General features: G+C 57.7%; 1 protein-coding gene across 1 annotated transcript in view; it reads left to right on the top strand.

The window, feature by feature from the left end:
* The first annotated feature begins 1,434 nt into the window (after positions 1 to 1,434).
* Positions 1,435 to 11,414, top strand: part of AJAP1 (adherens junctions associated protein 1) — a 111,027-nt gene continuing 101,047 nt past the window's right edge. Inside the window, exon 1 of the mRNA XM_089901891.1 lies at positions 1,435 to 1,520. Coding sequence (XP_089758017.1) covers positions 1,435 to 1,520 — 86 coding nt within the window. The remainder of the gene's footprint in view (positions 1,521 to 11,414) is intronic.

Below are 11,414 nucleotides of genomic sequence, written 5' to 3'. Positions count from 1 at the left end.
GGCCCCTCAGCCTTCTCCGGGGTTATTCTGGCTCCTGGAAGGGCCTCCCTGGTGCAGCAGCCCCCCTCGTCCCGCTAGGTGGCAGCAGTGAGGGCACCGCTTCTCTCCCAGCTGCAGGGGCTCGGCCCTTTGTTCCAGGACGTCCCTCTGGGATCTGCCCCCGAAAGCCCTCAGGGAGAGAGAGGGCTCCAGGGGAAGACCAGCCAGGAGTGGCCAGGTAGGCAAAGTGCTGACTCAGCCTGCTGCTTCTTCGGACAATAATAGTGAAACCGTGTGTGTGGCAATCTCATTTAACCCCCACAAAAACCTCTGTGTGGAAGGGACTATGGAACCCATTTCACAGACGTGAAAACTGAGGACCGGAGAGGTTGATAATGTGCCCAGGGCCCCACGGTGAGTGAACAGCGGCTTCTGGGCTGCTGGGTCAAGACTTGTGATCTGACCACCAGACCTCCCTGTCCCCTGTCCTTCTCCTTCGGGGAAGCAGGTCGCCCCCCTCTGTCCTCCTGCCTGGGTGGAGGAGACCCCTACGGCTCTCAAGGACCTAGAGGCTCAGGGATGAAGGGCCTGCCTGTGAGTCCAGGGGCGCTGGGCCTGGCTCCGCCCCACAACCGCTCCCCCCCCACCCAACGCCCTCCCCAGGGAGGCCTCTCCTGCTACTGGGGGTCTCTCACGTGGGCTGGGCGGTTACAGAGCTTCACTGGGGGAGGCACCTGCATAGAACACCTCTCGCTTCCCCTCCACGGACTCCGACATCCACAATTGCAGCACAAGAGCTGATTTCTAAGGCCTCTGATTTTGCACCTCCTCGAGGGCGCTGAGAGTTGAAAGCAGGGCTTTGTCCGCGGCTTCCCACGGAGTCAGCAGGTCTGGCCTTCAATGAGGAGTTTCACTGTAGTCACTTCTCAAGGACCCCGCCAAGGGCCCCTTCTCCTGTAGTTAAGGCCTTGCAAGTACAGCCTAACCAGGTAGGCCCAGGGGAACTCCTGGGGCCAAGAGTTTGGGGCGCGGTGTCCTGGAACTCGCAGGAGTCCTCCTCCAGGGCCTGGCCGAGCAGCAGCTGCAGTCGGGCGAGCCGGGGCTGCCGGACGCCCAGCCCGGGGCCTGTTGCAGCGTCGGGATGCAGGACCGACCGGGCTGCGGGGGGGCAGAAGGTCCTGAAGCTCTGACCAGGGACACAGAGACTTCTTACGCCAGGTCTCGAGGCACGCGCCCAGGCCGCGGGGAGAGAGGAATCCCGAGCAGCGGACCCTCCCCGCCTCTTTCAGACTCCCGCGGCCTTTTCCGCGCAGCTCCGCCAGTAGGAAACTTTTCTCCCAGCCCCCGCCCCAAGCGCCCCCCAAGTGCTTCCTCGGGAACGCCCCCTGCCCCAAACCAGCTCTCCCGGTGCACTGGGCGCACCGGTAACCGGGTCAGAACCTCGAACCGCTTCGCATGCCCTCCGGTTACCGTGGCAACACCACCCGGCGGCGCCCGGCGGTCCAATCCGAGCCAGCGGCCTCTCTCGAGCCTTTCCCAAGGTGGGGACCGGGACGAGGCCAGGGCTGGGGAAGGGGCGGCCGAGGCCCCGCCTGCGGCGTCACCAGGGCCGGGCACAGCCCCGTGCGGCGAGGTGGGCCACCGCAAGGCGGGGCGGCGAACGGCAGCCGGGGCCGGGCAGGGGGCTCGGGCTCCAGTTTGAGGGGCGGGGAAGAGGGTGACGTGAGCCGGGCCGGGCGGGCGGAGTTGGGACCCGCACGGGGAGGCGGGGGCGAGCGCGCGGGGAGGGAGACGCGCGGAGGGAGGCGGCCAAACGGCGCGGGCGGTTCTGCGGCGGGCGCGGTGGGCGCGGGCGGCGGGGCCCCGGGATCCCCGCCCGCCTCCTCGGCGCGGCGCCGCCGCCGCGCGTCCCCACGCCCCGCGCTCCACGGCGCCCTCGCCCCGCGCGCCTCCCGCGCCCGCCTCCTGCTGGCCTCCCGCGCCGCGGCCGTCTGCGGAGCGAGCGCTCAGACGGAGCCCCCGGCCAACTTGAGCGGCGCCGAGCGGCAGCGGAGTCCCCGGCAGAGCCCCCCGGCCCAGTGGCGCGCGGAGGGGACCTGCGGCCGCCAGTGTCGCCTCTGCCCGCACCCCCGGACCTCGCCGCTCCCTCGGCGCGGGGCTCGGGCCGGTGCGAGAGCCGCGCCGCGAGACACGCACCGTGCGCGGCGGCGCCACCCGCCTGCCTCTTCGCCGCCTCGGAGGGCGAACCCGCCGCTCCCCCGACCCTCGCCGCGCGGCCGCGGCGCTGGAGCGCGCCCCTTCCGGGCCGGCAGCGGGCGCCCCCGCCTCGCAGCCGCCTTCGCCGGGTCGCCCCCGGAGGGGGCCGCGAGCTCCGCGCCCGGGCCGGAGGATGTGCGCCCCCGCGGGCCGCCCCGCCTGAACCATGCGCCCCAACGGCGGCGGCGCGCCGGCCGGCATGGAGCCCCGCGCGGCCGCGCTCTGACTCGCTCTGCGCCCCGCGGCCGGCGGGCGGCGGGCAGCGGGCGGCGGCGGACCGAGAGCCGGAGACCGGCGCCGCGGGACGGAAGCGAGCGGGCGCGGGCGCCGCGCAGATGGCCGGGGCGAGCGAGATCTGAGTCTCTGCTCCCCGAAACGTGACCATGTGGATTCAACAGCTTTTAGGACTCAGGTGAGCGACCCGGCCGGCGCCGGGGAGCGTGTGGGCGCGCGGGTGCGTGGGTACCGAGCCGGGCTGAAGCGGCGCTTTGCTCGGTGTTACGAATAAAGGGACCCCCTCTCCGCTCCCCGCGAACGGCCAGCCGGTGCCCCTGGAGCGGGGTCGGGGCTCCGGTCCGGAGCTCTGAGCCCCGTGGCCCCGCCGGGAGCGGCCGGCTCTCCCGGGCTCCGCGCGTCCGGGTCGGGGCAGGGGCGCCCCGTTCCAGTTTCCCGGGTTCTGGGGCCGGCCGGGCGCACCCGCGGCTCCCGGCGCCAGCAGCGCAGTGTGCTGGCTGGCCGCCCCGGCTCACCTCCTCCCCGGGGCCCAGGCGAGGCGCGGGCCCCTGGGCGCGGCGGGCCGTGGACCCAGGGCGGGGGCCGGCGCTGCCGGGGAAAGCCAGGGCTCCGGCCTCCCGGCGAGAGCTTGACAAGCGGAGTTGGAGCAAACCAAAGCCTGATAGCCACGCCGCCCGCCTTTCCCCTTCCTCGGGGCCCCGTGGCTGACTGAGCAGGGGCCTGCCGGGCTCCCAGCTGCCGATCCAGCTGTTTGCCGGTGACCTCCGGGCCCGACGGACGCGCACAGCTGGCGGGCAGCTGGGGCGGGAGGCGCTGGGGCTCTGGGGGAGGGCGGGCGGGCACTCCCTGCGGGCACCCCACCCCCCGCAGGCAAACACCCCGGGAGCGCCCTGGGGGCTTGTCTGTGTCCGGACTCCAGGGCCGGCTGGAAGAAGGCGTTCGAGCTCGGAGCACCCGGTGGGGGTACCCAGGGTGACCCTTTTCGGCAAACTTTATCCGCCTGCCAGTGGTGCTCGGGTTTCAGCCCCTGCCTCGAGAGGTCTGTGACCCAGCAGGGCAGTTGTCCCCTTGGCGGGGCAGAATGCCTCCAAGCCATCGCCCTCCTGCCGGGGGGGCGCTCCGCGGAGCTGGTGCGTTTGGGTCCCGGATTGCATCCGAGACCTAGGAGGACGCAGGCGGAGGCAGGGAAAGCAAGAGTGCCGTTCTCGAGTTTGTCCACTGGGATGCACTGCGCTCCTGCGTTGGGGAGAAAGGGGCCGGTCTTTGCCGGAGCCGGTGCCTGAGCCGCCCCCATCGCCACCCGATAAAAGCTCGGGGGGAGCGAGCTGAAGGGAGAATCAAATGCGCGTCCTGATTTTGAGAAACTGGAAGCGGACGGAGCCCGCCAAGCGTTTCCTAGCTACCCTTGTTTTATGAGGCAATACCCCACTCCTGGGGTAAAGACTGTTTAAAACATCTAGTGAAAACTGTCAGATGTTATCATTGGCGTTTTTTCTGGAAAGGGGCATTCCTTGTCTTGGGGGCCGGGTCGTGTTCAGTGGGTTGGGCTTTAAAAGGTTAATCCTGAAGCGGATTGCGTTGGATATTGGCTCTGCCTGAATCGATGTCCTGTGCTCAGACTAGCTAAGGTGTAGGCTCAGACGTTCTGGGATGCTCACTAAATAGAGCGAGGGCAGCTCTGCCCGGGTGACCCCTTCCAGGTGCCTTGCCATCTGCCTCCCGGGTCTCAGCCAGACCCCAGGGCCTTTGGAAAGATCAAAGGGGTCCCTGCTCTGTGGAGGAGGGGGGGTGCACCTTCAGCTCCCAGATGCCTCCTGAGCTGCTGTCTGGCACTACCTTCCTGATTGACTGCCGGCAAGTTATTTGAACTGACATCTTTTTTTATTACTAACTTGCTAGATTGAAAGATTAGTACATTCTGATAAAGAGAGAGGAGAGTAAATATCACAGAAAGAAACCTCTCTGCGTGTTCAAAATTCACTAAAACAGTTCCTCTAAAGCATCCCTGAATGAGATCTACTTGGGATTTTGCTTTAGGAAATAGTTCTGTTGGTGATTTTGAAGTTTGACCTTTTGGTTTTTTCCCGTCAGTGTTAGCACAATAGATTTTCTGTAAATGTGCCCCTGAGGACGGGCTGTCACCTCTCTGGAAGGCTGACAGGTGAGAGCTCTGTCATGTCTGCGAGCCATCCCCTGGCCAGGAGAAGGGGCCGTTCTTGGAGGGTCTGTGCTTTTGCGTCTCACCAGGCACAGGGTAACAGTCACTGAAAGCCAGGGATGGCTTGCTTGAGACCTGGTAATGTGCTTTTCCCTTGAACACAGCCCGTCACCTTTGCTCCCAAGCCCCTCCATGGCTCCCCACGTGAACACTGGGTGTCCTGCTGCCCGGTTTCGGGCCTGGTTAGGTCAGGCAAACACGGAACCTGGGGCCCAGGTGACAGAAGGCAGTTTTGGGCAGGACCTGAGGGCTCTCAGGTCTGACTTGCAAGGCGAAGTCTGGGCTTGGATTTTTGCTCCTGTGTTGGAAATGAGCTGTGTGTGGAGCCTTTTCTTCCAAGGAGGAGGAACAGATTGAGTCTTTTGTAGCTGTTTTTATGCCTTTTTGGTGGTCGTTGTAGCAAAGCTCCAAAAATACCGTCTGTCAGCTCAGATAAAGGTATCTCTTGAAGGTGGATCCAGAGCCTGGCCAGCTGCATCAGAGCTCGTTCTAGGAGCACCTTGGAGGGGATGCTTACTCAGCAAGCAGTGCAGATTTTGGAGTTTGGCTGTCTGCTTGTGAGTGGCCTCTGAGGCCACGGCCCTCCACGTCGCACCTTTGGGGCTTGGAGCGTGCAAGATACTTGCCTTGAGTATACTTGCCTTGAGGTGTCCTCAGGGGGGCAAAAGCTAGCTGGTGCCATGCTCCTCCTGGGCTGTGTCCCTTGCTGTCCCTCTGCCTGTTCTTCCAGCCTAAGGTTCTGTCGCCCTTTCTGTTCTGAAGGCCCTGGGTGTGCCTGGGGGGTGGGTCTATAGCAACATAATGTGACTCTCTTCCTTCACTGGGCACTACACAGCTCCCCGGGCCTCTGCCGGCCATGGGGTACCACGTTCAGGCCTCGGTGAACAGTCCCAGTGGATTGGCTGTCCCCGTCCCCACCTGTAAAGTCCTCCAGCAGCTGGGGCTGTGCATCCAGGCTTTAGAGGATGGAGTCAGAGGCTCTGTGCACAGACGTTGCCCTCCTCGTCAGTCCTGACTTGTGCCCACTTCCAGCTGCTGGTACCAAATTGATTGCCACTGGAATCCCTTGAGTGTCAGTGGCCGTGATACTCATCCGGGACAATATTGCTGGAATAAATCACCATTTTAGGAGGCAACTCACATCCTTCCTGCCACGTGGGTACAGCCCCTTCCCCTCACACGCACCCCCACCCAGGGGATCCGCTGTCCAAGCAGGGGAGGGGGCAGTGGCCTCCTTCCAGTCTGTCCCTTCGGTTGATTTCTTTTCATCTGCTTCCTTTTCTTCTGTGCATCAAAGACGGCACAGAAGTGGGAAGCAGGGCGAGACGACAGCTCCACAGCTCCCTGAGATGCTGCCTCCTGGTCCCTGGAGAGGGAGCAGTTTGCTTCCCCACCACATCCTGCATCCTCCTAGATGGGGTCCCTCAGATGGCAGCGGGAGCGGTGGAATCCCGTCCCGCCCTTATGGTCTCCAGCCCACTGACCCAGGCACCATCAAGGTGTTTGGCAGGTGTGGGCTGGTGGTGCTTCCTCAGTCCTTCATTTCCCCGGCTGTTTTGTAGGAAAACCACAGGGTGCCCAGAGCACGGTGGGTCAGAGCTGCACCCTGGGTCACGATGAAGTGGGTGAACACGAAACCCCGACCCGGCCAGCCAGCGCTGAGCCTCCCAGAGCCCCTGGGCTCCTGCCTGGGGTTATGTAAGAGTCATCTGCTTTCCATACGTAGTTGCCAAGTTTTCTTCAAAGGGCTACAACTCAGTAGAGACCAAATTGATGTAGAGATTAGCTTGGAAAGCCAAATATATCCTTGATCTAGATTTTCATGTTTGAAGTCTGGCTCGAGAGGGTTTCTCCTGCCCGATGCCAATCAGACAGGAGGGGAAGGCAGGAGGAGGGCTCGCTGCAGCTGGAGTAGACAGACCCCGCTGCCCCCTGACTCTCTCTCTCTCCGAGACCCCCTGGAATTCTAAGGAGCCAGTGAGTCAGAAGGCTGCCCAGTGGGGAGTGGTGGTTACATACCTTGGATTAACTGTCAGTTCATAGAAAGTCAGAGGCTGAGGTCCACCCATGTCTGAGCTCTGGGGGCCCTTGGGTCCTGGTTACAGAAAAGCGTGCAGGACTCACCCCTACTGCTGCTGGTGGGCAGAGGCGGGAGCAGGGGCTAGCCACCGAATTGCCTCCCAGCAGCCTCTGGAGCAGCTGAGTTAATTGGATGCCCCAGCAGGTGCAAGTGGCTAGGTGGTGAGTGATGCTTCTCTCTTTGGAAAGGGCCCTGTGGATGGTGAGAGGTCAGAAACCCACCATTCATCTGTGGGGAACTTCATAGTTGGCAAATATCTCCAACGTGACCCAAAGAGAGGCCGGAGTGGAGGGTGGTGGGAACGGTGGCATCCATCCGGTCCTGTCGGCCCCAGCCCACTGACCTGGGTACCACCAGGGTGTCGTGTATTGGCAAAGAATAGGGTCCTGCTGCAGCACCAAGGGGGCTGGGGGAGGAGGGGCTGGGGCCTGTATTTGCATTTCCATCCCATGCGTGCACTTTGCAAGAGGCTGTCACTTTCTTTCTTTCTCCCCTCCCACCCAAGAAAAGGTGGGTGGCAGCCGTGCGGGGTCCATCTGTGCTTCAGCCTTCCCAGTCCACCATTCACTTGCTGGTTCTGTCCACTCACTGGGGCTTCTGCCATTCGGTGCACTTTCTCTCGGGTGGCCAGCCAAGGAGGGCTGGCGTGTAGAGCTCGCTGCATCTGCTCTCCCACCGTTTTCAGTCCTGAATGGACAGCAACCTGGACCGTGTGGCCAGTAAGCCCTCCCTGCCTGCCCTCCCCAAGGAGTTGGTGTTTAGGCCTGTGTTTCACCTCAGGGTCTTCAGCTGGCAGTGGTGCACCTGTGCTCAGGCTCCCTCGTTGGCAGTAGGGAGGATCTGTGGACTGTGGGCTCGTGAGGGCAGGGACTATCTCATCCTTCATCACCTCTTGAGAAGAGTGCTGCTGCTTAGTCGATGCTCAGGAGCTGTCTGTGAATGAGTCAATTTGCTGCCTGGCACAGTGCCCTTGCTTTACAAGTCTTGCCCTTGTGGTTACTCATCCCTGACTACAAACTGAGACTCAGGAAAGGAATGCCCAGCCGGGGCTGGCCTTAGGTTGAGACTCTGTCCTGCCCCCAATAAATATAGAACTTCTTTAACCTCACTTACTGGTGCTCACAATTCCACCATTAGAGGTTCATTCATTTGGCTTGAGATTTAGTCACAAGTGGAATGTACACGAAAAACTGTCCAACTGAGCACTTTCAGTTATTACCAGTTCCGTAGGAGTGAGCACATCTACTTTGTAACTTTCTGTGAGGAAAGGTGGGTGTAGAAGGGAAGAGAACTTGAAGGCAGGTGGCACAGGTCCAGCAGTGGGATGGAGGAACTAAGGTATCACCAAGGGAGGACCGGGAGACACGGGGGTGCAGATCAGGGGCAAAAGGCAAACTTATTGTCCTTAGAGTGGGCTGAGGTCTCCACTCCCCGTCGGCTTTCTTGGGGAACTGGGACAGTTTACGTACCTACTAGGGACTAACTAGGGGCAGGGCTAGTTCACCTGAAAGAGAAGGTTCTGGTCAGTATGAGTCCAGGTGGGCAGGTGGAGTATGTTGAGGAAAGTTAGTGACACATACACACCTTGACATGTCTGCTCCTGTCTTAAATGTGAGCTATGGAACTTGCACTGTAGTTGGATAAAATATGCATGCTTTTTAAAAAAATTTGAGGTTTGACTTTCATAAACATTATATTAGTTTCAGGTGAACAACATAATGAGTCCATACTTGCACACATATGAAATGAGCAGCACAGGAAATCTAGTTAACATCCATCACTACACATAGTTACAGATTTTTTTCCTTAAGATAAGAACTTTTTGGGGGGAGAGAGGGATAAATTAGGAGTTTGGGATTAACAGATATACACTACTCTATATAAAATAGATAATCAACAAAGACCTACTATATAGCACAGGGAAGTAAGTATACTCAGCAGTTTGTAATAACTTATAAGGGAAAAAGATCTGAAAAGGAATGAAATCTATATCTATATCTATATATCTATATCTGAATCACTTTGCTGTATACCTGAAACTAGCAAGGCATTGTAAATCAACTATACTTCAATTAAAAAAATAATTTAAAAAAACAAACAAAAAAGAACTTTTGAGTTCTACTCAACAACTTTCAAATATGCCATGCAGTAACAGATGGGTGGTTGCCAGGGGTAGGGGTGGGGGTGAGGGGTGTGAAATGGGTGAAGGGGTCAAAGGTACAAATTCCAGTAATAAAATAAATCAGTCCTGGGAAGGACTGATTTATTTACTGGATGTCATGTACTGGATGTCACGTACAGCATGATGACTATAGTCCAGAAAACATGTCTGCTGTAACTGTCTGTAAAACGTAGAGAAATGCCCTGATCTCTGCGTTCACTCATATCACTCATTTAGTTTATTCCTCAGTTCCTGAGCACCCAGGGCTGCCTGACCCTGAGCAGATGCCGTGCAGACCAGGAAATGAGTGGGTTTCTGCCCCTAAAGACCCCCTCACTCCAATAATGGAGGGGGAAATAAGGGTAGGGGTAAAAATACCCTTATCGGAGTAGAGATTAGCACTGTTCAGTAGAAATACTATATGGGCCACATTGGTATTTTGAAATTTTCCAGTAGCCACATTAAAAGAAGAAAAAAAAAAAAACAGGTGAGATCAACTTGAATGACATATTTAATTTTTCCAATATATGCAAAATATCATTTCAAGGTGTAGTCAATCTAAAACTGTACTAATGAGGATTCATTTTATGTTCTTATGCTGCTCTAAGTCTTGGAAATCAGGAGTGTGGTTTATTTTCACAGCACATCTCCTGCTGAACTAGTCACTTTTAGTGGCTCAGTGGACCCGTGGGTAAGAAGCTGTCATATTGGACATTTTCCTATGGAAATTCAGAAGTGAGAAAAGTAAATGTTTAGAGACCACCACCTCCCCAGCCAGTGTGTGAGATTGGCACCATTGCTGCATTAGGAAGAGCTCCGAGGAGGGCCAGTCTGGCTAGCAGCCCTCCTAATCCAACAGTGGGTCTTTGCTGATGACAGCTCTGTGCCGGGTCAGTGCCAGGGCCAGAGGTAGAACAGTGAGCTGGGGGGAGGGCAGTGGCTGCTGCCGTCAGGGGCCCTCGGTCTGGAGAGGGATCTGGGCTGTGCAAGCAGGTCCTTCATACCAGCCGGGGTCCCATACTGTAATGAAACGCTTTTGAAGAACCGAAGAGGGCATTTGTAACAGAGGTGTCACAGGCCGGGGTCCGTTGATGGAGAGGAAAGACCAGTGGAAGGGCTTGCTGAACTCAGAAGCCGTGTCACCTGTCAGAAAGGAGAGCTGACCTCCTGGAGGGATGTTTCCGAAATGTGCCCCAGAGCCAGCAACTGGAATGAACACACCCTGGGGTGACAGACATCTTGGTGGCCCCTCCTAGCTCCAGCAGCGCACATTCACTGGACCTGACCTGAGGGGGGCGGCCTCCATCCTCTCTCCTGCCCCCCCGCCCCCCCCCCAGCATCTGTTACCAATGCTGAGAGTCCGTGACACCTTGGGCCCATGGGAGGAGGAGAGATGGTGAATCACCAAGGCCTGGTTTCAATGAAGACCTTTAGGAACTTTGTAGAAGTAGGTATGTGTGTGTATGTGTGTGTGTGTGTGTGTGTGGTGTGGGTGGAGTGGGTGTGTCTTTGGGGAGTTTAGGGGCCAGTGGGCATCAAAGCACTTATTATCAGGAGCTCCAACTCCAGGTGAAGAGATCAGGTTTTAAACAAAACTCCTGTAGGAGGGAACTTGCTATGTTCACCAGACTGAGGGTCTAGATGAGGAAGCCTGGAACACACCACATTAGGACCTGGCTTCTGACAAATGTGCAGAGAGGAAGCTTATTCCAACGGGGCTGGTGGGCTGCCTACCAGTGCTGCACGGATGTGACAGGGCTCTTGAAGGGACTTGGAGGGAGCGCCCTTGCATTGACCAGCCCACGCTGTGCCTTCAGAAAACACTGATGGGGCACTTACTAAGTGCAAGGCCTCAGCACTGGGCACGGCTTCCTGGCAGTGGGGCATGATTTGTGAAGAGAGTGTACTTTGCTGAGGTGCCCTGAGTGGTCATCCTTTCCTTCACAATACAAATAAAGAATATGTATTGTGGGACAATTCCACAATTTGGGAGCTTTGTCTAAATTAAATTGTAAGCTCTCTGAGCTCTGAGAAAGCTCCCATTTTGATCTCATCTAAATCTCTTTGAATGCACAGATAGAGTTAAGCAGGGCACACGTTCATTGTAAGATCCCTAAATTCAATCTTAGGGAACTTCGGGGCAACTGAATTGCAGATCAAATGCCTTCTTTTGACCAAATCCAATGGTGCAGCTTCTTCAAATGGACATAATGCTTTGTCAGCTGTTGAGAAGATTCTAGCAAAAGAAGGGTGAAGAAGGACTAATCACCAGTGTCTCCAGGAGTGGGATCTCAGGAGTTCAGTAGTGATTGGTGGGCCACAGTATACCAGGGCCCTGCATGGAATTTTCATGCTATTTCATGGAATCCCTGGTCCTTAAAAAAGAATGCTTAGGTTGGAGGAAGGGAAGATCTCAGTGGAGAAGTTCTGGCAGCAGGAAAGTGCTATTAAAGAACAAACAAACAAAAAAACCCAAAAACTAACAT

The sequence above is a fragment of the Delphinapterus leucas genome, chromosome 1, assembly GCF_059928025.1.
Source record: "Delphinapterus leucas isolate spDelLeu-1000000601 "Yukka" chromosome 1, BTC_Dleu_Yukka2, whole genome shotgun sequence".
Taxonomy (NCBI): Eukaryota; Metazoa; Chordata; class Mammalia; order Artiodactyla; family Monodontidae; genus Delphinapterus; species Delphinapterus leucas.
This window is presented reverse-complemented; position numbering and strand designations above follow the sequence as displayed.